The sequence below is a fragment of the Micropterus salmoides genome, unplaced genomic scaffold, assembly GCF_014851395.1.
Source record: "Micropterus salmoides isolate LMB-PRFRI ecotype aquatic unplaced genomic scaffold, ASM1485139v1 Ms_hic_scaffold_1, whole genome shotgun sequence".
Classification (NCBI taxonomy): domain Eukaryota; kingdom Metazoa; phylum Chordata; class Actinopteri; order Centrarchiformes; family Centrarchidae; genus Micropterus; species Micropterus salmoides.
The window spans coordinates 15,850,879-15,872,887 of NW_024040040.1; the positions used below are offsets into that span (position 1 = coordinate 15,850,879).

The 22,009-nt window shown below is 37.7% G+C and overlaps 2 protein-coding genes and 1 long non-coding RNA gene across 3 annotated transcripts; all 3 read right to left on the minus strand.

Moving 5' to 3' along the window:
• Nucleotides 1–682: 682 nt before the first annotated feature.
• Nucleotides 683–3,666, minus strand: LOC119903972 (B- and T-lymphocyte attenuator-like). Its single transcript, XM_038720313.1, has 5 exons — nucleotides 3,432–3,666; nucleotides 2,101–2,424; nucleotides 1,460–1,504; nucleotides 1,217–1,324; nucleotides 683–1,010 (listed from the first exon to the last, which is right to left on the minus strand). Exons 1-5 carry the CDS (start codon nucleotides 3,505–3,507, stop codon nucleotides 913–915), a joined length of 651 nt encoding a protein of 216 aa, XP_038576241.1. The 5' UTR covers nucleotides 3,508–3,666; the 3' UTR covers nucleotides 683–912.
• A 1,800-nt stretch (nucleotides 3,667–5,466) lies between these two features.
• Nucleotides 5,467–21,545, minus strand: LOC119903980 (B- and T-lymphocyte attenuator-like). The gene is made up of 6 exons (XM_038720326.1): nucleotides 21,052–21,545; nucleotides 8,647–8,970; nucleotides 8,381–8,425; nucleotides 8,092–8,217; nucleotides 7,905–7,939; nucleotides 5,467–7,818 (listed from the first exon to the last, which is right to left on the minus strand). The coding sequence occupies exons 1-6, from the start codon at nucleotides 21,155–21,157 to the stop codon at nucleotides 7,474–7,476; spliced, it is 981 nt and encodes a 326-aa protein (XP_038576254.1). The 5' UTR covers nucleotides 21,158–21,545; the 3' UTR covers nucleotides 5,467–7,473.
• LOC119903991 lies at nucleotides 11,187–15,634 on the minus strand. Its single transcript, XR_005444637.1, has 3 exons — nucleotides 15,090–15,634; nucleotides 12,273–12,338; nucleotides 11,187–11,756 (listed from the first exon to the last, which is right to left on the minus strand). It is a non-coding gene; the product is annotated as an uncharacterized LOC119903991 (long non-coding RNA).
• Nucleotides 21,546–22,009: the final 464 nt, after the last annotated feature.

The window sequence follows — 22,009 nt, forward strand, 5'->3', positions numbered from 1 at the left end:
CTAAATTAGCCTGCAAGTTATATTAGAAAGCTGTCCAACTTTTTATCTACATGTTGCATGGTTCATTTGTCTATTAATGCAGGTTAAAATGTGAAGTGAATCTTAAAGATGAGGATTTATGTCCAAAGGTAACATTTGAAAATACAATTCAACAGTTGGGTGAAATCTGAGATTGAGTCTGATGATGAGTAGAGGGGGAAAGTTTATTATTTATATTCGTTACTGTAACACAACATTCAGGCTTTGTCTTATGTTTATGTGACATGTGGTTTAATTCTGCTTCCTGTTCTTCAGTCGACAGTCTGTCTGCTCCCAAATGCACAACAGATACTGTACCCAAGAAGAAAAGCTGCCTTCAATCAACATCAAAAGAGCAAAGAACAAAGGTGCAAAAACACTCACAGACACACACCAATATAGATGAACAGACAATCACATAAAAATAAGGTATCTGCACCGGATGTGTGCACAAAGATTGTTACCTGTACAGGAAGTAAAACTATTAACCTGTGTATGTGTTACATTCTGCACTCACACACTCATCATAGCGGTTTCTCACATTAGAGATTTCACTTCTGTATTGTTACAGATCAATTTACAGGAATTCAAAAGGACAAAATGGATTCAACAGTGAGATCCATTGTTATTTACAACAGTAAACACACCATTATGAAGAAATGTATCATATTTTGTCAATGTAATTTTTTATTTTAAAGCCATTTACACCCAATCAATAGTTCCTAAAGCACATTACATAAAAATTACATTTTAACAAAGCACTGATCAGTAAAAATGTGAATAAATCACATACAAGTTACAGGTTACAAAATCTTTATAATGACACTATGAACTGTTTTAAAATGAATCATAGATTTAACTCTAAAAGAGTTCATGGCACAACCATAGGGACTATTATTCGTTTTCATAGATATGAATGGTAGACAAGGCTTGATGGGAGGGCTGGCAGCTTGGATCTGGTGTGTGCCTGGATTCACCTGCACAACGGACACCTTAGATTGACATCAGGAGGGATCAGTTACTGTTCTTAGAATCCTTACAGTGAATATTTACTGTATTACACATTTATTCTTATTGTTTGTGGCATTTCTAATTTATTTTTTACTGTTTTGTTTGTCAGATGAAACCTTCAGCAGGAGCTATGCAGAGTGGCTGTGCTACTGAACAATTACAGTATGTGCAAATGATAAAGTCTCACCTTTACATCCAGATTTTGATGTAACATATATAATTATCACTATGATTACAAACGCCATGATTCCAACAAGACGGTATAGCCAGACAATTTCCTGAATTGTTGAGATTTCTGCAAGATAAAAGAAGATATTTGACTCAGCATTATTGGTATGTACGTAAATTTAATTAGTGTAAAAAAATTTGTTAGCCATTCAATGCATGTGAAACAGCCACAACACTTTGAGAGTGAATGGAGTTTTCTTACCCAGTTCTGAAGTCGTCCATGTAACTGTGGTTAGCTCGACATCACCTGAAAATATTCAGATTGTTCATTTGCCACAAAAAAAGACGACGTATCTGATTATTTGGGAAATAATGAAGACTTTTCAATGAATCATTCAATAGTAGTACAAATTGTTTCTGTGTCTATTTAGATCAGTATTGTCCTGCTGTGTAGAAAGAGTCACTCACAATGGACAGATTTTATGCTGTATACTATATATTATTATATTATTCATATGCATGTATTTAAGCCTGTAAAAGTAATATAGGATACAGCTTTGAATGAACAAACCACATTTTAGTATTAGATTTAAATTAAGTCATGGTAAGCATGTGGAATAGCAGTGTCGCTTTAAAAACACTATGTACACATTTTTATTATTTGTGTCATTCTTGGAGCAGTGGTAGGCTGATCATCTCATACTGTATAAAACAATTAAGAAGAAGAGGTGAACATTTTATGTCAGAAATGTATTAAACTTCAGAATGAAACCAGAATGTAGCACAGCATTTGTTCATGTATTATTCAGTAGCAGTTAGACATGTAAGTTGTCCAATGTGAACACGGATGTCATGGGTCAGTTCAGTATACATGTATTAACGTGCTGAAAAATAAACACTCACCACTGACAGAGACGTTGATAATATGACCCCCCATGAGCCCACTTTGGCAGTAATACACACCAGAGTCATTGCTGTGTATATTTTGGAAGACCAAATACGATACTCCTTCTAAATGTTTTAAAGCTTTCCACTCCGTTTTAATGTGACTGCCGCTGCTGACATTGACAGGGAAGGATGTCTTCTCATGTTTAAACCAGGAGACTGTTGGTGGTGAACTGTTGCAGAAACCAACTGTGCAGTTAATCCTAAGGATGTTCCCAAGGAAAGCTTTGTAAACAATGTTGCGACGTACTTTAATTTGAACTTCACAATTTGAATCTTCACCTGCAAAAGGAAAATAACAAAACAAACAGATTAGTAAGAAGGACTCGGCTACTCAGCCTCACTTGATAGCAAAATCAAAATCTTATACCCGCAGATGATGACAAAACATTACAGCGGTGTAAATGATCCATCCAGTTTGAATGATACAGAAAATAATTAGATCACAGAAAAAGGTTTATAGGTTTTTCATGCTGCAGCTATGGCCATCAAACTGAAAACTCAGGTCAGGAAGTCATTTGTGGTAACTTCGAGGTTAAAGCATTCTTCTGCCTTCAGTTTGTGTTACCTAAAACAAATTCTTCCAAATGAAATTGTGTAGGTATATGTGTAATGATAGATTTTTGGTTGGAGCCATGGTTGGAAATCAAGGTCTGCCAATCTTAATGAGGGAGGTGAGCTGCCCAACAGGCAAAAATTTAAGGCTACACTAATATATCTGATTGTGATTTCACATGAGCTTATAGCGCAAGGCTCAGTCATTACACTGCTGTTGTACGATACAATATGAAGCCTAGCTTTTACCAGCCCAAAGTAATCAACTTTTTAAGATGCGAAAACAATGCAGTTGGACCAATAAAAAGCAAGTGTTATGTAATTTCTACTGCCTTTAATGGCTGTAAAAGGGATAGGGCTTTTTTCTTTCACCGAGTAAGGATGTACATTTATATCATGGTTGCTCATGTCTTTTACTTTTTATTTGATAGGAATTAAATTAACTACATTTACATTCAATCTAGTTAATTTCTTTGTTGAATTTTAACGCTAGTCTCTGGGTGTATCCAGGAGAATATCTGGACGCCTGCTCTGGATTTATGTGTGAGGTATAGCGAGTGTATTTGAAAACCCTTTTCAGTCTTTATAACCTTCAACATCCCAAAACATAATTTATCTGATTCATATTCGTTCATTCATTATTTACTTTACTTCGCAACAGAGAAACTAAGGCCGTAACAAAGACCTGCTCAGACTAAGAGCGCGCAATGTAGATAGAATAAAAAATAACTTACTATCAGCTTCCAAAGTGAGGACGAGGGTCGCTAAAATGTACACATGATGCATGGTCAGGCTGTAGTTAGGTCTCATGGTGGAAACACTTCAAGAACCAGCTATTCAGCTCTGTAAAGGAACTATTACTGTTGCTCTGCTCTAGCTATGACAGTAAATGACATGTGGTTGACTTTACTTCCTGTTTTTGATTAGTGTACAGTGGGTATGGAAAGTATTCAGACCCCTTTAAATTTTTCACTCTTTGTTTCATTGCAGCCATTTTCCAAAAATCAAAAAAGTTCATTTTATTTCTCAGTAATGTACACTCAGCACCCCATCTTGACTGAAAAAAACTGAAATGTAGAAATTTTTGCAAATTTATTAAAAAAGAAAAACTGAAATATCACATGGTCATAAGTATTCAGACCCTTTGCTCAGTATTTAGTAGAAGCACCCTTTTGATCTAATACAGCCATGAGTCGTTTTGGAAAAGATGCAACAAGTTTTTCACATCTGGATTTGGGTATCCTCTGCCATTCCTCCTTGCAGATCCTCTCCAGTTCTGTCAGGTTGGATGGTAAACGTTGGTGGACAGCCATTTTCAGGTCTCTCCAGAGATGCTCAATTGGGTTTAAGTCAGGGCTCTGGCTGGTCCATTCAAGAACAGCCACGGAGTTGTTGTGAAGCCACTCCTTCGTTATTTTAGCGGTGTGCTTAGGGTCATTGTCTTGTTGGAAGGTAAACCTTCGGCCCAGTCTGAGGTCCAGAGCACTCTGGAAAAGGTTTTCGTCCAGGATATCCCTGTACTTGGCCGCATTCATCTTTCCCTCGATTGCAACCAGTCGTCCTGTCCCTGCAGCTGAAAAACACCCCCACAGCATGATGCTGCCACCACCATGCTTCACTGTTGAGACTGTATTGGACAGGTGATGAGCAGTGCCTGGTTTTCTCCACACATACCGCTTAGAATTAAGGCCAAAAAGTTCTATCTTGGTCTCATCAGACCAGAGGATCTTATTTATCACCATCTTCGAGTCCTTCAGGTGTTTTTTAGCAAACTCCATGCGGGCTTTCATGTGTCTTGCACTGAGGAGAGGCTTCCGTCGGGCCACTCTGCCATAAAGCCCCGACTGGTGGATTGCTGCAGTGATGGTTGACTTACTACAACTTTCTCCCATCTCCCGACTGCATCTCTGGAGCTCAGCCACAGTGACCTGGGTTCTTCTTTACCTCTCTCACCAAGGCTCTTCTCCCCCGATAGCTCAGTTTGGCCGGACGGCCAGCTCTAGGAAGGGTTCTGGTCGTCCCAAACGTCTTCCATTTGAGGATTATGGAGGCCACTGTGCTCTTAGGAACCTTAAGTGCAGCAGAAATTTTTTTGTAACCTTGGCCAGATCTGTGCCTTGCCACAATTCTGTCTCTGAGCTCTTCAGGCAGTTCCTTTGACCTCATGATTCTCATTTTCTCTGACATGCACTGTGAGCTGTAAGGTCTTATATAGACAGGTGTGTGGCTTTCCTAATCAAGTCCAATCAGTATAATCAAACACAGCTGGACTCAAATGAAGGTGTAGAACCATCTCAAGGATGATCAGAAGAAATAGACAGCACCTGAGTTAAATATGAGTGTCACGGCAAAGGGTCTGAATACTTATGACCATGTGATATTTCAGTTTTTCTTTTTTAATAAATTTGCAAAAATTTCTACATTTCAGTTTTTTTCAGTCAAGATGGGGTGCTGAGTGTACATTACTGAGAAATAAAATGAACTTTTTTGATTTTTGGAAAATGGCTGCAATGAAACAAAGAGTGAAAAATTTAAAGGGGTCTGAATACTTTCCGTACACACTGTATGTGCGTACCCCCATTACAGTGGGCTTTGAGGGCAAATACACTCAACCAGCTTATCAAAGCCTTGAGGAAGCACATTTCAGATATGCACGCACACACATACACACAAATATTTTTTCATATCTGAAGCTTTGGGCTTTTTTTAGTAAACATTCTTGCTTCATTGGTATTAGATAGTCTTAAAGGAAAAACAGCACAAGGCGAGTCAGCAGTGATAGCATCATGTAATCATAATTCAAATCGTCAGTTATAGATACACATTATATCATCTGATTGCACAAAATAATGAGATTATTACTTTCTCCATTTCCCAGTTTAAGAAACACAATCAATAATTCTAAAAGGTTGTGAAACACTAAATTACAAGAGTTCATTAGTCATTCATATAGTCAGAAAATGAGTCAGTAGTTGAGATTGTATATCTGGTTTGAGTTCATGAAACCATTAGTTATCAGATGCGATGTAAATTAATAGATTTAATTCAAGTCATGGAACTGCAACAGCATGAAACAAATCATTTCAACCAAGGTCACAAACAAACCCATATTAGTTGGAGACAGCAGACAAAAATTATAAAATTACATTTAGTTTGGTCAGAGTTAGTGCTGAGTCTCCAGTGCTGCAGATTTACACAGTCTGGGGATTTAGCAGCCAATGATCAACCTTTTCTCACTTGTGAGGTTAAAATAACTGGTGCAATTCTATATTTTTCTTATTGTCAACTAATCCAATCAAATACCAAAATCCAACACAACATTAGTCCATCTCTCAATATTCTGACTTCTCATCCTGTCTGTGGCACTCAGCCACAATCACATTACTTCTTACTGAAGACGTGAAAACGGGGCACAGATCTTCATTTTATTCATTTATTGTATAGTTTCAAAGTAATTTCCTAAAACAGCTGTGCACTGTGGGTTTTAGCAGATTTTCGACAAACAAGACGAAACAGGTGAATTTTTGGGGACTATTTTTATCTGTGTATTAATACACATTTGGTGCTCTAGTGAATATTTACAGTTGCAGGATGGTGTTTGTGGAACTGACTCTAAATAACTACATTGTGTGTACATGGTAGTGAAGAAACATGTCAGCCAGTGTGACTCATTTATGTGTTTTGAAATGTTTTTTGGGCAGCAATGAAGCGCTGTACCACAGAGGAATGAGATATATCAGGCTTTGGATACACAGATAATTCATGTTAGTAGGATCAATTTAATGTCGGTTTTGTTTTTTAATGAGATTTGGTGACATTAAGAAAAATCCGGAATATCACCAGCCTTTTGCCCCTGGCAATTTAATTTTGAAACAAGATTTGAATAATGCACCCGCAATTTGGTAGATCACAATGATTTGAGGAAATCCACCATAGGGGATCATGTCAGTATAATTTCCAGGTAAGAAAGAGATACATTTTATTGTTCTGTGATGTAAACAAGGCAAACTTCTAGCAAATCAGTAGTAACTTTACTTTTTCCAAAACTGTTAGTATAAAAGTAACTGAAGGTGGAGGAAAGAGGAAGGTGGCTAAAGTTGAGCGCAGAAGGCAGCGTATGAGGCAACAACTCTGAAATGTAATCTCCATTAGGTAATAATCAAACGGCAGCAGATAGTATTGATGCTGTGGTAAACCTCAATTTCATCAAGCGCTGGTAAAGACAGAAAGCACCTTTTCTATTTGGATTCAGTCTTGAGAGGTCATATTAAATATGTGTTTATTTGTCCAGTTTTTTGCTTACTTGCTACACAGAGCTGCTGATTTCAAGGTGCTTATGCCATCTGGGGTGCTGAACAATCACAAACTAGCACTATGCCTTAGTGCTAGTTTGGTTTACTCCATTTCAATTTAGCACGTATGGAGTGCACCCATGTTGGTACATGATGACCTCACAAATTCCCAGCACAGCTCCGCCAAACTTGAGCGAAGGTCTAATCAGCCAAAGTGAAAACACCTGTGCAGGTGTGTAGGGCCTTTAAAGTATTGACCAGACGGTGGAAATGAAAATATTAGTGCTTAGATTATAGGACAAATATTTAGAGCATCAGGTAGACTGGGTGGGGAAGTCTGTGCTGTAGCATCCTCTTGTTGTGATGAGAGCAGTTTTTACAAAAATGGAAATGAAAACTCTGTCCAAGACGAGCTTCGTGGATCTGAATCCCTTGCCCTCCAGAGCTCCTCTGGGATGTACCAATTTGAAATATCAGTGCTCTTCTAGTGTCTGGTTGGTTTTGGGCCTTGAACACGGATCGCCGCATACTCCGAAAACTCCTCCTGTGGCCTCCGTGGCCGAGCAGCAACCCCCACAGGGAGCTGATGGTTGAGAGCTGCATACACAACAGAATTCTCCTCTTCCTCCACCGTATTCCTCTTTCTGTCTCTGTCCCCTTTTATCTTGCTGTAAAGGCGCTCACTGTCTCTTGGTAATGGCTCATTGAGTTGCAAGGGCTGTTCTCTTCGGGTAGATCTCCGAGATGGCGGGGCAGAGGGGCTTCCTCTCGGTGAGGGCTGGAGGCTGGCGTGGGGGAGTGGTTGCTCGACCATGGGGATTGCCATGTACTGCAAACATCCAAAAAAGTATTAAAATAGTTGAAGGAATAAAAATGGGATAAGGTGGCTGTAAGTTTGAATTTGTTTTGTGTTACCTGATTTTCAGTTTGCATCTCTTTCTTTGATTTCCCTGCATGGTGATATTTTGGTGAAATTAGTTACTGTTTTCAGAGTCATGATCACATCCTGGATGGCACATTTATTTAAATAGGCCTACTTGTTGGCATTTTATCTTGGAAAAGGAAAATTCCCCTTTACTGAACAACAAATGGAACAAATCACCTTTACATCCTCGCATTGATGCAACAGATATAATTATCACGATGATGACGAATGCCACAATCCCAGTAGCAGTGTACACGTACATCCAGAGATTTTCTGTTGGGTCAGAATCAGCAGTTGGTACGTCTGTGAGAAAAAGAGATAAAAGAGAGAAATTTGACTCCATATGAATGTTTTTATGTATTTAAAACTATAGCCTACAGTGTCGTATTGAGATCGAAATTAAGTAATGAAAAGCATGTGGAATAGCACGTGTTGCTGTGAAACACTATATATACAAATTTCTTACTTGTGTCATTCTTCTTTGTAACATTGGTATGCTCATCATCTCGTACTGTATAAAACAATAAAGAATCTTAAATCTTAATGATAGAAGAGGTGAAAATTTTATGTCAGAAATGTTTTATATTTCCAAATTAAACCAGAATGCAGCACTGAATTTGTTTATTATTCAGTAGCAGTTAGAAATGTTGCACAATGTGAACACAGGTTTCTTGGGTCTGTTCAGTTCAGTAGGCTATACATGTATTAAAGTACTGAAAAATACACACTCACCATGGACAGAGACGTTGATAATATGACCCACCATGAGCCCACTTTGGCAGTAATACACACCAGAGTCATTGCTGTGTATATTTTGGAAGACCAAATACGATACTCCTTCTAAATGTTTTAAAGCTTTCCACTCCGTTTTAATGTGACTGCTGCTGCTGACATTGACAGGGACGGATGTCTTCTCATGTTTAAACCAGGAGACTGTTGGTGGTGAACTGTTGCAGAAACCAACTGTGCAGTTAATCCTAAGGATGTTCCCAAGGAAAGCTTCATAAACCGTGTTGCGACGTACTTTAATTTGAACTTCACAATTTGAATCTTCATCTGCAAAAGGAAAATGACAACAAACACAAATTAGTTTAATTCATCATGACTTGATTGTGTACTGTATTACTGTAATGTAGCAATTGAATCTGATTGCAGCCAATGATACAAGAATATAACACAAGATCTTGAAAACAGGCAACATTTTTAATCACGGATTCTGCAGGGTCATCACGTTAAAGTGTTTTAAAGCCCTTTTTAATATAACATAGAATGTAATTTAATACCTGTTAGGGTAATACCAGCCAAAATAAGTAAATTATATCAAGTCTTTGTAGGACTGCACAGCAGTTTATAACGATAATTCCTTATTATTTAAACTGATGCAACCCAGATAAGCAGCAAAACAATAATGAATAGGAGTAGTAAATAAAGGCCAGCAATGCGTGTGCATGATGCGCGTAACAGTCTTGCACGTGAATACATTTTTGATTAATAAAAAAATTTATTAATAAAAAAATAAATAAAAATAAAAAAAATAATTGGGGGTCATAGTAAGGTTGAACAACAAAGAGATGGGGGTGTGAAAATGGGTGTTTGTATTTAGAGACGTCTGGCCTTATCCTCTATTAGCGGTGGTGGGGGGTCGATCACCAAAAGGTGAAGACAGGTGTGAAAAGCGGGGTTGGTGTATATGGGATGTCCGGTGTTATCCTCTAAAAGCGGATGTTTGGGAATGGCTTTAGCAGTCAGTTGTGTGTATATATAGCGGGCTAGTTTTTGACTTACATCTGACCGAGAGCGTGGAACAGGGTGACTGAATGATTTTTGAGTGAATCCGTATCGGACAGAGCTATCTTTGTGCAGAACAACAGCGCCATCTTTGCAGCATCACAATCATGGACGTCACAGGTAATCAATTAGGAGTAATGACTCCAAAACGACATATAATTATAGATCCAGTTGCAATGAGTATGGCTCCTAGAAAGAAGACTCCCCCAACGACATTGGCTGATTTTCTGGACCGAAAGGCTTAGACGCCTCAGTTTAAATGGGCAGTGGAAGATTTTAGAATGTCGGGATTCTTGTTTGAGCACGGATCAGTTCATCTTTATGAAATTTTTCTTCCTGAAAGCACACCGCACGTTAGTTTTTCAGCCAAAGAATGGAATTACTTCAGAAACAAAGTCTGTAAAGATATGAGTGCTTCAAAAGGACCAGGGCAACGAAAAGGCTACCCCATCACGTCTAAAGAGTGGGAGACGTGGTTCAGCACCGGCTTTGTGGTCCAGTGGGGAGAATGGGATAGAACCCTTGAAGTCTTCTCGCACATTGATAAATTATTCAGATGGTATAAACCTTATGTTAGCTATGTAGGGATCAAAAGAAAACTTTTTGGTCCTGAGGAAGATGAACAACAAACAATACCACAGACAACCTCAAAGACCTCCACGACGTGGCTGACAGTGACATTGTTCTAATTAATATGTCTTGTACTGGTACGAGGACATGTGCAGAGGGTGAGGATCTATCAAGCAGCCCTGAATATTTACCATAATTCCAAGATGATGTCGTCGATAACTCATGGGTGGATGACTATGGCAAAGAACTGGGGAAAAGAAATTTAACATTTCTCATTCCTGAAGAAAAATCAGAAGAGGACAAGAGCAGGGACAAGCCGTTTAAGGGTGCCTGTTTGGACACTCTGGACTGTTGTGACAAGGACTCAAGGACACACACTAAAACTATTGCTAGCAGTAGTCTACCCCAAGTGAAAAAGAAATATACTTAAGTAGCACTTTTTTTGGATGCACTTATTATATTTTAATTGTACTATACTAAGTGTATATTAAATGTATTATTTTGGAACAACTTAAAGTATATTAAGTGTCATTTTAAAAATACTTAAAGTCAACTTTAAGATAATTGCAATATATTTTAATATACTTTGTTGTGTTAAAATGGACCTATTTAAAGTACCTTTGCTGTAATTTAAATATACTTTTTTAAATTTAACTTAAAATACCCTTTTGTGCTATACTTGAAGAACTGTTTAAATATATTTTAAATGTGTTCCCTGAACATTTTTATTAGCATTTCAGCATATTAATAATTTATTACTAGTATACTCCAAGAACCATTATTAATATCTTGGGAAGCTGCTTTATTAAACCATTCAGTATGAGAATAATGCATTATTAATGCATTAAAAATATCTTGCCCTTTTAGCATAATAATAAAAATCAGTTAAAAAAAGTATTTTACAACACACACACATACAGACAACTAAAAAACTTTAATTTTGTGTACATTACAAAAATAAATTCCTGTACATTAAAAGGTATAGCAGCATGTATCATATATTGACCAAAATACCTTCAAATATAAATAAAATCAGTAAAATGATGACATATGATCAGTATTACTGAAAAGTACACTATACACATCACATCATTAATGTTACCCATGGGGGTCCCTCACACAGTTCGGACTCTGGGTACGGCTCAGATGACCTCATGGCAAGCCATCCCACTTCTGACACCATATGCGGCGAAAGGCGAGAGCAGTCATCCTACCCAGATTCAAACACAGGTCTACCGGGTACCAAACATGCAACTTTGACAGCAACAGCAGCTCGTTGGTATGGCAGTCCAAGCTCTTACTCAACTGTTGTGAAGGTACTCCGTCACAAGCATATAGTATAAATGGTGAAACCAAACTGAAACTGAAAAATGTCACAATCCTTATCCTTCAAGTGGAGGGTCGGTTATCTTTGAGTAGGACTTGTTGCATTTTCTGTGACTGCAGACTCTATGGGATTTGGAAACTGCTTTATCACACAGCATCTGTGGAAGGGAAAAGGAAATATTTTGCCTATATCAAAGCAATATTACCTCTAATTAATTAATAACCAGTCAGATTTTTTATTTTGTTTAAAGTTGACACCATATGACACCATGTCTAGCTGTTCTGATAATGCTAACCGTTTAGGTTCAGGTGAAATGGTTTTCCACAAGGGACCCCTCCAAGTAAATGCTCAGTTCTTCCATTACAACATGATCAAAAACATTACATAAACACTACTGTACATTCAGCCAAGGAGCTGTATATGATAAAATGTTATTAAACAGGTACAACAAATAACACAAACATACAGACTTGTTTAACAACTGTTCTGTCTACATGTCATTTCACATTAACACAGCAGTTAATTTGTGAAGTACAAAAGTAGCAAATTACTTAATGTAGAACAATATTTTAAATAAAATAATTTTTTCACAAGAATGTTTGTTTATTTAGTCTGACCCTGTTGACATATATTGAGAGCAAGAACAGTGATCGTGTGCAGGAGCCAGACATACCTATGAGCACATTGAGCTTGTGAGGGTCCAGCTGGTCCTTTGAGGTTTTCGAGGCCTCTGAGCCATCTGAGTGAGGCAACGATCCCAGGAAATGCAGTTGCAAATGAGATATAATAAATATTCAGTTAGGCCAGTACTTCCACCCTGTTTTAGTTCTTCATTTGCGTATCATTATAAACACTGTAATTCTATTCTTATAGCAAATCTTTATTATTATTCTTTATTTCATTTTCTTGAGCTAAGGCAGGAAATTCCAACTCTGAGTTTAGCATTAAGTTGGTTAAAGTTGGCAAAGGGTAAGTTCAACTTTTAATAGTTGAATACAGGATCTATGACCATACAAATGGACATAAAGTTGAGCAGTATTTTACATAACATCACAAGCTATTACAGTGGGTACGGAAAGTATTCAGACCCCTTTAAATTTTTCACTCTTTGTTTCATTGCAGCCATTTTCCAAAAATCAAAAAAGTTCATTTTATTTCTCAGTAATGTACACTCAGCACCCCATCTTGACAGAAAAAAACAGAAATGTAGAAATTTTTGCAAATTTATTAAAAAAGAAAAACTGAAATATCACATGGTCATAAGTATTCAGACCCTTTGCCGTGACACTCATATTTAACTCAGGTGCTGTCTATTTCTTCTGATCATCCTTGAGATGGTTCTACACCTTCATTTGAGTCCAGCTGTGTTTGATTATACTGATTGGACTTGATTAGGAAAGCCACACACCTGTCTATATAAGACCTTACAGCTCACAGTGCATGTCAGAGCAAATGAGAATCATGAGGTCAAAGGAACTGCCTGAAGAGCTCAGAGACAGAATTGTGGCAAGGCACAGATCTGGCCAAGGTTACAAAAAAATTTCTGCTGCACTTAAGGTTCCTAAGAGCACAGTGGCCTCCATAATCCTCAAATGGAAGACGTTTGGGACGACCAGAACCCTTCCTAGAGCTGGCCGTCCGGCCAAACTGAGCTATCGGGGGAGAAGAGCCTTGGTGAGAGAGGTAAAGAAGAACCCAAAGGTCACTGTGGCTGAGCTCCAGAGATGCAGTCGGGAGATGGGAGAAAGTTGTAGTAAGTCAACCATCACTGCAGCAATCCACCAGTCGGGGCTTTATGGCAGAGTGGCCCGACGGAAGCCTCTCCTCAGTGCAAGACACATGAAAGCCCGCATGGAGTTTGCTAAAAAACACCTGAAGGACTCCAAGATGGTGATAAATAAGATCCTCTGGTCTGATGAGACCAAGATAGAACTTTTTGGCCTTAATTCTAAGCGGTATGTGTGGAGAACACCAGGCACTGCTCATCACCTGTCCAATACAGTCTCAACAGTGAAGCATGGTGGTGGCAGCATCATGCTGTGGGGGTGTTTTTCAGCTGCAGGGACAGGACGACTGGTTGCAATCGAGGGAAAGATTAATGCGGCCAAGTACAGGGATATCCTGGACGAAAACCTTTTCCAGAGTGCTCTGGACCTCAGACTGGGCCAAAGGTTTACCTTCCAACAAGACAATGACCCTAAGCGCACCGCTAAAATAACGAAGGAGTGGCTTCACAACAACTCCGTGGCTGTTCTTGAATGGCCCAGCCAGAGCCCTGACTTAAACCCAATTGAGCATCTCTGGAGAGACCTGAAAATGGCTGTCCACCAACGTTTACCATCCAACCTGACAGAACTGAAGAGGATCTGCAAGGAGGAATGGCAGAGGATACCCAAATCCAGATGTGAAAAACTTGTTGCATCTTTCCCAAAGCGACTCATGGCTGTATTAGATCAAAAGGGTGCTTCTACTAAATACTGAGCAAAGGGTCTGAATACTTATGACCATGTGATATTTCAGTTTTTCTTTTTTAATAAATTTGCAAAAATTTCTACATTTCTGTTTTTTTTCTGTCAAGATGGGGTGCTGAGTGTACATTACTGAGAAATAAAATGAACTTTTTTGATTTTTGGAAAATGGCTGCAATGAAACAAAGATTGAAAAATTTAAAGGGGTCTGAATACTTTCCGTACCCACTGTATATCGTGTGGTTAGGCATTGCAGAACATAAAAACGTTATTTCAAGCACATCTTAAAACAATTCTCACATACGCGTGTACACTTTAACATTGCTGTTATAACTGACTTATTGGTCACTGTAATAATTCCCCCTCCATGGTTGCAGTGAAGAGAAATCTCTAAAAAACAGTGTACCTTTAGAAGATATGCATATTCATAGTAGATTCAGCTAAACTTTAGAATGAATTTATACAAAAATGACAACTGTGGTGATGTCTTCAGACTATATGGGCAGGAATAATAATTACAGTGACCAATAACGTCCTGTAAACATGGACATGTGAGTATTAAGGTAGACTATAAAAATGTGAACATTTAGCACACAGACAGCAACATAGTAGTTGCATTTATTACTCTGATAATGACCTTACTGGTCATTTTAACAGTGCAAAAGCAGGCCTGCCTTGTTAAAATCTCATGCATCAAATTCCAGCAACAGGTTACTGAGACTGTATATTACAGAAATTTTAGTAACATTAAAAACTGCCTTACAGCAAAAAGCAATATATTTCTGTAACGTTAACTGCATTACTCCCAACAGTGTTTATAAGGCAGACGAAAGTTGCTGTCTCCATTATGAAGCTATTAAAATGCTAACTAACGTTAGCTAACAAATATATTAATCCATGTGCCAGCATTAGCTAATGCACACCAGAGTTATCCACCAAGTAAAATATTTCCAAACCCAGAGGGAGCTCAGCTTTAGTTAACTTACACAATTGTGTTGTCTTGCTAACAAAAATAAACTTACCAAGATTTTTGCTGGCAGTACCTGCGTCTGTCCTCTCCTGCTTGTAACTTGCCAATCACGCCTCTTTAGCTCTTTTCACATTTAACTTCTGCAGGGAGCTGACCGGATATTCTTCTCTTCTCTGTTCTTTTCTTATTATGTCTGCGGTGTCCACCTTCCAAGTCCGAGTCGGTAAAGTAAAACAAAGGAAACCTGAGAAATAAAATGATTTCTGGCCAAAAATAGCTTCCCTCTCACAGTTAACACGTTAACTTTCGTGAAGCTGACTTTCACGCTGTGTGATTGGGTCGTATATTTAAAGCCTTGATTCTGATTGGTCCAATTGAATGCATGCGCTAGTAGGCTGGGCGGGAGGGCACACTTCTCCCCGGTGTACCCGTGTTTACTGTTTACACACAGAAACAAGTATAACTACATTAAAGTATGCTTATTTCTATATGTGGTTGTTTGTTAAGTTAACAACATGTGCTGCTTCCTCCTGGGCCAGGTCACCCTTATGAAAGGGGTCTCTGATCTCAACTAGCTATTTACCTGATTAAAAAAAAATAAAAGTAAGAAAAGAAATGAAAAAAATATATATATATCCTTTTGAAAAATATATTTTAATGTTAAAAAAATATGTTTTAAAAATCATACTTCTGGAAATCAGGCTGAAACATGTGGCAATTACATAAATAATTACAATATTTTGCAGTAGCCTACACAATGAAGCATGTTTTGCATAAATATTATAATATTATAATTTTTAACCCACTAAAAGTGTAATTGTTTAACAATGTACTTCCACAAAGTACACCTAAATAGTATACACTAAGAGTTAAATAAATTTATTTTTAATAAATAGACTAAAATGTTAATTTAAAGTTTAATTAAGTATATATTTATTACAAATTTATTCAAAGTATACTTTTGAGAAGTATGTTAAAGCAAAGGAGAATATATCTTTAATGTACTTGTAGTAAGCATGTTAGAAGTATGAATGTACTATAAGCATACTATGTGAATTTCAAGTATATTTTCAGTGCCTTTAAGAGCACTTCTTTTTGACCTGGGACAGGTAACCGTAGCTTATTATTTATACGATTTACTGCAACAAAAAGCTAGAAAAATGTGTGTGTATTGTGCATATACAGATGAATGGTGCAGATAACAACCTCACACATGCATTGAAACGCTGCAATTCTTTTATATCAAAGGACATAAGAGGGAAATTACGCAGAAGCTTTTTAACAAAAATGTCGCCGATGCTCAAAAGTATGTCCTACGTGGTCTTGGGTTAGCACCAGAGTGTGAATGCAGTATTCGAGACGTTGCAGCAGTTGCTCTACAGATTTGGCTGAGGAATCCTTTTCTCATTGCTTCGCTTAAACGGGTAGTTAGAGTGGAGGACAGTGTGAGCACAGTAGTTAAGGAATCTCTGGACATCTGGAAGGAGGAAAAACACTAAAAACAATGGGGAATGTGTCTACTAAAGTCTACTAAACAATGTTGAAAAGAGATACATCGTGTATAAGATGAGAGCACTGTTGTGTGAAGCTGTTAACAATGCGATATGTGACACAAATAGGACACCTTGTTGTTCTAGATTTGACAAACAGACAGAATGTGTTAGACGAATGACCTCTGGATGGCGTACCATGGTGCAAATGACAGTGGATAAATATGCAGATGTGAAATTTACTCTACTCGATATAGCAAATGTTTTTCCTGTGAACGATAATGAGTTTCATACGGGTCATGTGTTTTGTTTTTGTACTTTTAGCATTGATTTGTGTGTTTTAATGCTAAACAGAAAACAACATGTTGATGTTGCTGATGTGAACTGTATCTTTGGTTTGTAAAAACATAGGTGCTTGTACTGATTTTCTGAAAAGTGTATAATTGTAATCATTGCTGACGGATATGTTGCGTATGTCGTTGGAAATAAAATACTTGAACACAGACATTGAAGCGTCAGTCTTTGTAACAAAGATCATGGAGGAGGTGATGAGGAATATATACTATGCGACAGAAAATGCAGGGGGTTACGAAGACAAGCAAAAACTTAAAAAGGCCATATTTGACACTATAGGGGTTCGGTACGCAGATTCAGACGTAGAAAACTGGCTTATGATGCAAGATGCCTATACTCTACACAAGATGGCTCCAGTGCATTTTAAGAGAAACAAGGATTTAGTGAATTCAATAGATTGGCAATTCCAGCTAGATCTAGTTGACATGTCCGCTAATTCTACTGAAAATGATGGGGTACACTATTTATTAACGTGTATAGATTTGTTTTCCAAACACGCATAGGTGCGTTGTTTAAAAAATAAGAGTAAATGCATCACAGCGTCCTTTAAAGATATCTTAACTGAAGGTAGAATACCGCATAAAATTCAAACAGACGAGGGAAAAGAGTTCTTAAACAAAGATTTCGTTAATGAAAATTAATAATGTCGTACACTTTACCACATCAAATGAGACTAAGGCATCTGTAGTAGAGCGCTTTAACAGGACTCTGAAATCTAAAATGTGGCGTTATTTAACAGCCAATAATTCTAAACAATACGTAGATATATTGTAGGATTTAGTCACCTCCTACAATCATAGTTATCATTGTAGTATTAAAATGAAACCAACTGATGTAACAAAAGACAATGAAGATATCGTATTTAACAACTTGTATAAAACAAAAGATAAAAGAGTAGTTTGTTTTAAACATAAAATGCCACAGAAGAACGAAAAATAACCACGCAGGCATTTGTAAACATTTTGTTACTGAAAAGTTTTAAAACAAGAACGAATAAAGTCAATACCCACTCACGCATTTGAAACAGCTTGTTACTGAGAAAGTTTAATTGTCATTATTATTTGCTACAAGACAGTTTAGCCACTGTTAAGAAAAAGCATACATAAAATCCACACTGAATCTCAACACATCCTCCTGCTTCTACAGCACATTCTCACAACTATATGTTACTGCATGTAAGAGACAGATGCTCACACACCCGCAACGCGGTCATTCAACACAAGAGGAAGCAAGATTCTCATGGCTTCCAGTGGAATTTGAGGACCTTATAACCTATCAGCTTTAAAGGCCGTCCCTCAGAAATCCTGTGATGCATAGCGGTGACAGGAGTTTTGTTAAAATTTATTAAAAAGCCTCCTATTTGCTTGAAATACAAAAGGTACTTTGTAATTTATGTTCTTAAATGTTTCTGGTTAGAATATAATGTTTTTTGTCGGTAATTGTCATTCCTATGACAGTTTACTACCGAACCATGAGTGAAGAAACTGTTTTATTTGATAGCCTTGTGACCATCCATATTATGGACAAACAACTGCATACAATGCTTATGGTTGATTGTTCAGTTGGTCTGTTAAAGAGTTATTTTCACAATGCTAGTGAACATGTACTGTGGTTAAACTCTCCAAAACGGAGACAAATCTATTGGGTTTGAGGTGTTTTCGAAGGAGGTGATGTCAAAAGAAAAACCCCAGAAAACAGTGCAGGTCTCACACACGGAAGGCTACCTGGTTTGCTTTAATCGACAAATTATCTCCGTCACAAGAGAAAGCAAGATTCTCTGCATTATATGCTTTAAAATCTAGATATTTGTCCCATCATATCAGTAAGGCATAAGGATTATAATACACTATACTTTAATTAATATAGTTGTATATAGATAGCTGTAATATCATGAATTTCAGCGCGCAAAGCTGGCCTTTATTTACTACTAATGGGTTAACCAATTAAAATGATTAATTAATTTACAGTAAGTTAATTAATCATTTTAATTTGCTTGTTGACACTTTCCCATTATGAGACGATGAGCGTCCTTGCTACTGTAGATAGCAGTTGTAATGGGAATTCCAAACATATTGCATGTAACCCTGGACTCAGGGAGACTAATGTGTGATGTGGCACTGCTGTATGATCCCTTGTGCTAGATCTATGATTGCTACAGCAATTAAATCATCAATGGGTCAGTATACACAACTACTAACTGATCTAACTGATTCAATGGAGTGGATCCCACCTTTCAGAAGGGAAGAAAGTGAAGTTTAATCTGTTTAATCTGAATTATTTCAGAGTTTTTTAATTATTTTCTGGGTTTTTGAATCAGTACATTTTATTGCTTATATCCTTTTATTTCTTATATTCTCATTTTGTTCCTTATATTTCTTATACTGTCATTTTTGTTATATTTTTACATAATCACCTTCTCTGCAAGTACTGCTAAGGTTACATGAAATGTTTGTATTCTTATGTTTGGTTAGCATAAAATGCTAAGAGGAAGTAAATGTAATGGGAATTCCAAACATATTGCATGTAACCCTGGAGACTAATGTGTGATGTGGCACTGAATCTGTGTAAAAGTAACAGTCCAAATATCTTGTCTCTCACATACATATAAATGCTGTATGTGTGTTGCTGTGAGTCCTTCTGCAGAAGACTTGAATAAAATTCACAGAAAGACAAGTGTTTGCCTGAGCTATTTATTTGAAAACCTTGGATTGCCAGCAGTGCTGACTGTTTACAATAGGGCTGATGCTGCTGACTGAACTTTCACAAAAAAGGTCAAAACATCCCTGTTTTAGATTATAGGAACCTGCAATCAGATCCAAAAACATTTTTATAGCTTATCTTTCTTTTTGTAAGTTGAATTTAAGACTTCTTATACCTTCTAGGCCTTTTTGAGGAACCTGAATTTAAAGCCTATTAAGATTTAGCAAGATCTCTAGATACCCTGAAGAGACTGGGAGTTGTTACATTGGTCAAAGGACACCAAATACACAGTTGAAATACACATGAGCAGCCTAATACTTTCTTAGTAAGACTGTAAAAGCGACATACAAGCTCAAAAGGCAAGTAAGCAGGACTTAATACAGTGAAACAGTGAAGACAATTACTTCATGACATTTCATTTTGTAAAAAGTGGAAAAACTTTTTACATGAGAGCCCGCAGTTGAAGGAACTGAAAGTGAACCCAACCTGAAGTAGTGTCTCAAGGTGGAATTTCACCTTTTACAGACTTTAATAACTCTTTATATAATTACTTTGCATAAATCACAGAAATCTGCTATATTTGTCTATTTAACACAATGCAAGTGTTTATTTACACAGCAGACCTTCCACTGTTCATGAATATTGAGCTAGAGTTCATTCCTGACCTTAGAAACAGCAATTGACAAAACAAGCTCACTACAAAGCCAATTTAGTAGCTATTTTGGAGGTTTCGAGCAAATCACATGGTCTTAAAATGTAAACTGAAAATTTAAAACATCTATGTTTCAATGACGAAATAATACCTGCTCTGTACTCAGACCACAGAAAAACATTTAAAGAAACAGGAAAACACAGAATAAATATATGAATGACACTGCAGTCAGTGGCAGAAAATAAAGTCACTCACAGCCATTTTTAAAATAAGTAATGACATTAGTAATTTTTTAATGAGGAAGGATGTAGCCTCTTTTATGTTTGTAAGACATCTCTAATTGTTTCCATCAAGCTCCCACATGCACAAAAAAGTCCCTCCTGAAATGAACAGAAAGTAAAACTTTTTATCTGAAACAGACGCTAAGTCTGTCAGTTTAACAGACATTCACAGTCAAATTTACATACTTCTAAAGACAAGTACGTGAGCGATAACACATTCACATTCAACATACTTGTTTGGTTTGGGAGGTGATGCCAACTCCATCCTTTTTAAAAACTATATGAGCTGCCTGTATACTTTGCAGTAGTATCTTAAGTCTAAATCCCACGTGGACACAGCATTTTAAAGTTCATGACTATACAGAAAAAAGCCTTACCAGAGATTCGGTTAGTGGTTACACTGTTCTCCTCATGAATTAAATAAGCTGACATTTCAGTCAAAAAGCCTGATTTTACACATTACACACCTAGAGAGGAAGGAAAGGTAACACTACACAAACACTGAGGTAGCAACATATGCAAAAAATAATAACTTACTGTCAGCGTTTAAGGTGAGAAGCAGCGCTGCCAAGATGGACACATGCAGGACGGTCCAGCAGTGTTTAGGCCTCATAATGGGAACAGTAAGGAAACCTCCCGTCATCTTCCAGTCACAGCCAATCCAAGCGGCAAATGTTCCTCCAGGCACAACATTACTTGTTTTTTTAAAAACAGAGAAGTGCTAAAGCTGAGGTTGGAGAAATATTGCTTTACATGCTGCTTCCTCTTTCTACTCTCTGCTCACTACCTTCTCTGCCTCCATCCCCTTTAAAGTAGGGGCGGTGAGTAAAGTGGAGGGGGGTGAAGGTCGGTGGGTGGTCTCGCTTCTGCAAATATTGCAGATCTAACACAGGAAAACATCTCAGATTAGGGGGTTCCCACAGTTTCAGGTAATGACCCTGCTACGATACAGCAGCTATTGCAGAAGATCTCCTTTTTTACTAAAAGCTCCCTCTCACAGTTCATGTCTTGTTTCAGTCTGTGCACCTTGACATCGGCTTCATCATGTCTTGCCAGCGTCTGTGGTTCAACCTCTTCAAGCTGACTTCCTCTCCCCTCTCCTTTCCTTTCATCTTCACCATCTGCGCCTCCTGCAAACTCATGCGGACTTGTGCACAGCGGTGTGGTTTCAGAGGATATACACTGCACTACAGAGGAGCGTTGGCCTCCAGAACTTTAATACCCACTCTGTTGATGTGTGCGTGTGGTTGCTATCAGGCAACACCATCAACCTGTGGACTGCTCGTGTCAATGAGCCCACGCCACCAAAATTACACGTTAATTTTAGTTGTCACGTTTAGCCTGTAAAAACAGTTGTGTAATGATTTCTGCTGCTCTAGAGGGTGCTTTGTAAAGTTTGAAAAAATAACCCTGATGGTGTCAGAGTTGAATTGGTGTGATTGATCTGTAATATAGGAAATCCAGTGTTTTGGGGGTTTGACCTATAATTAAGACA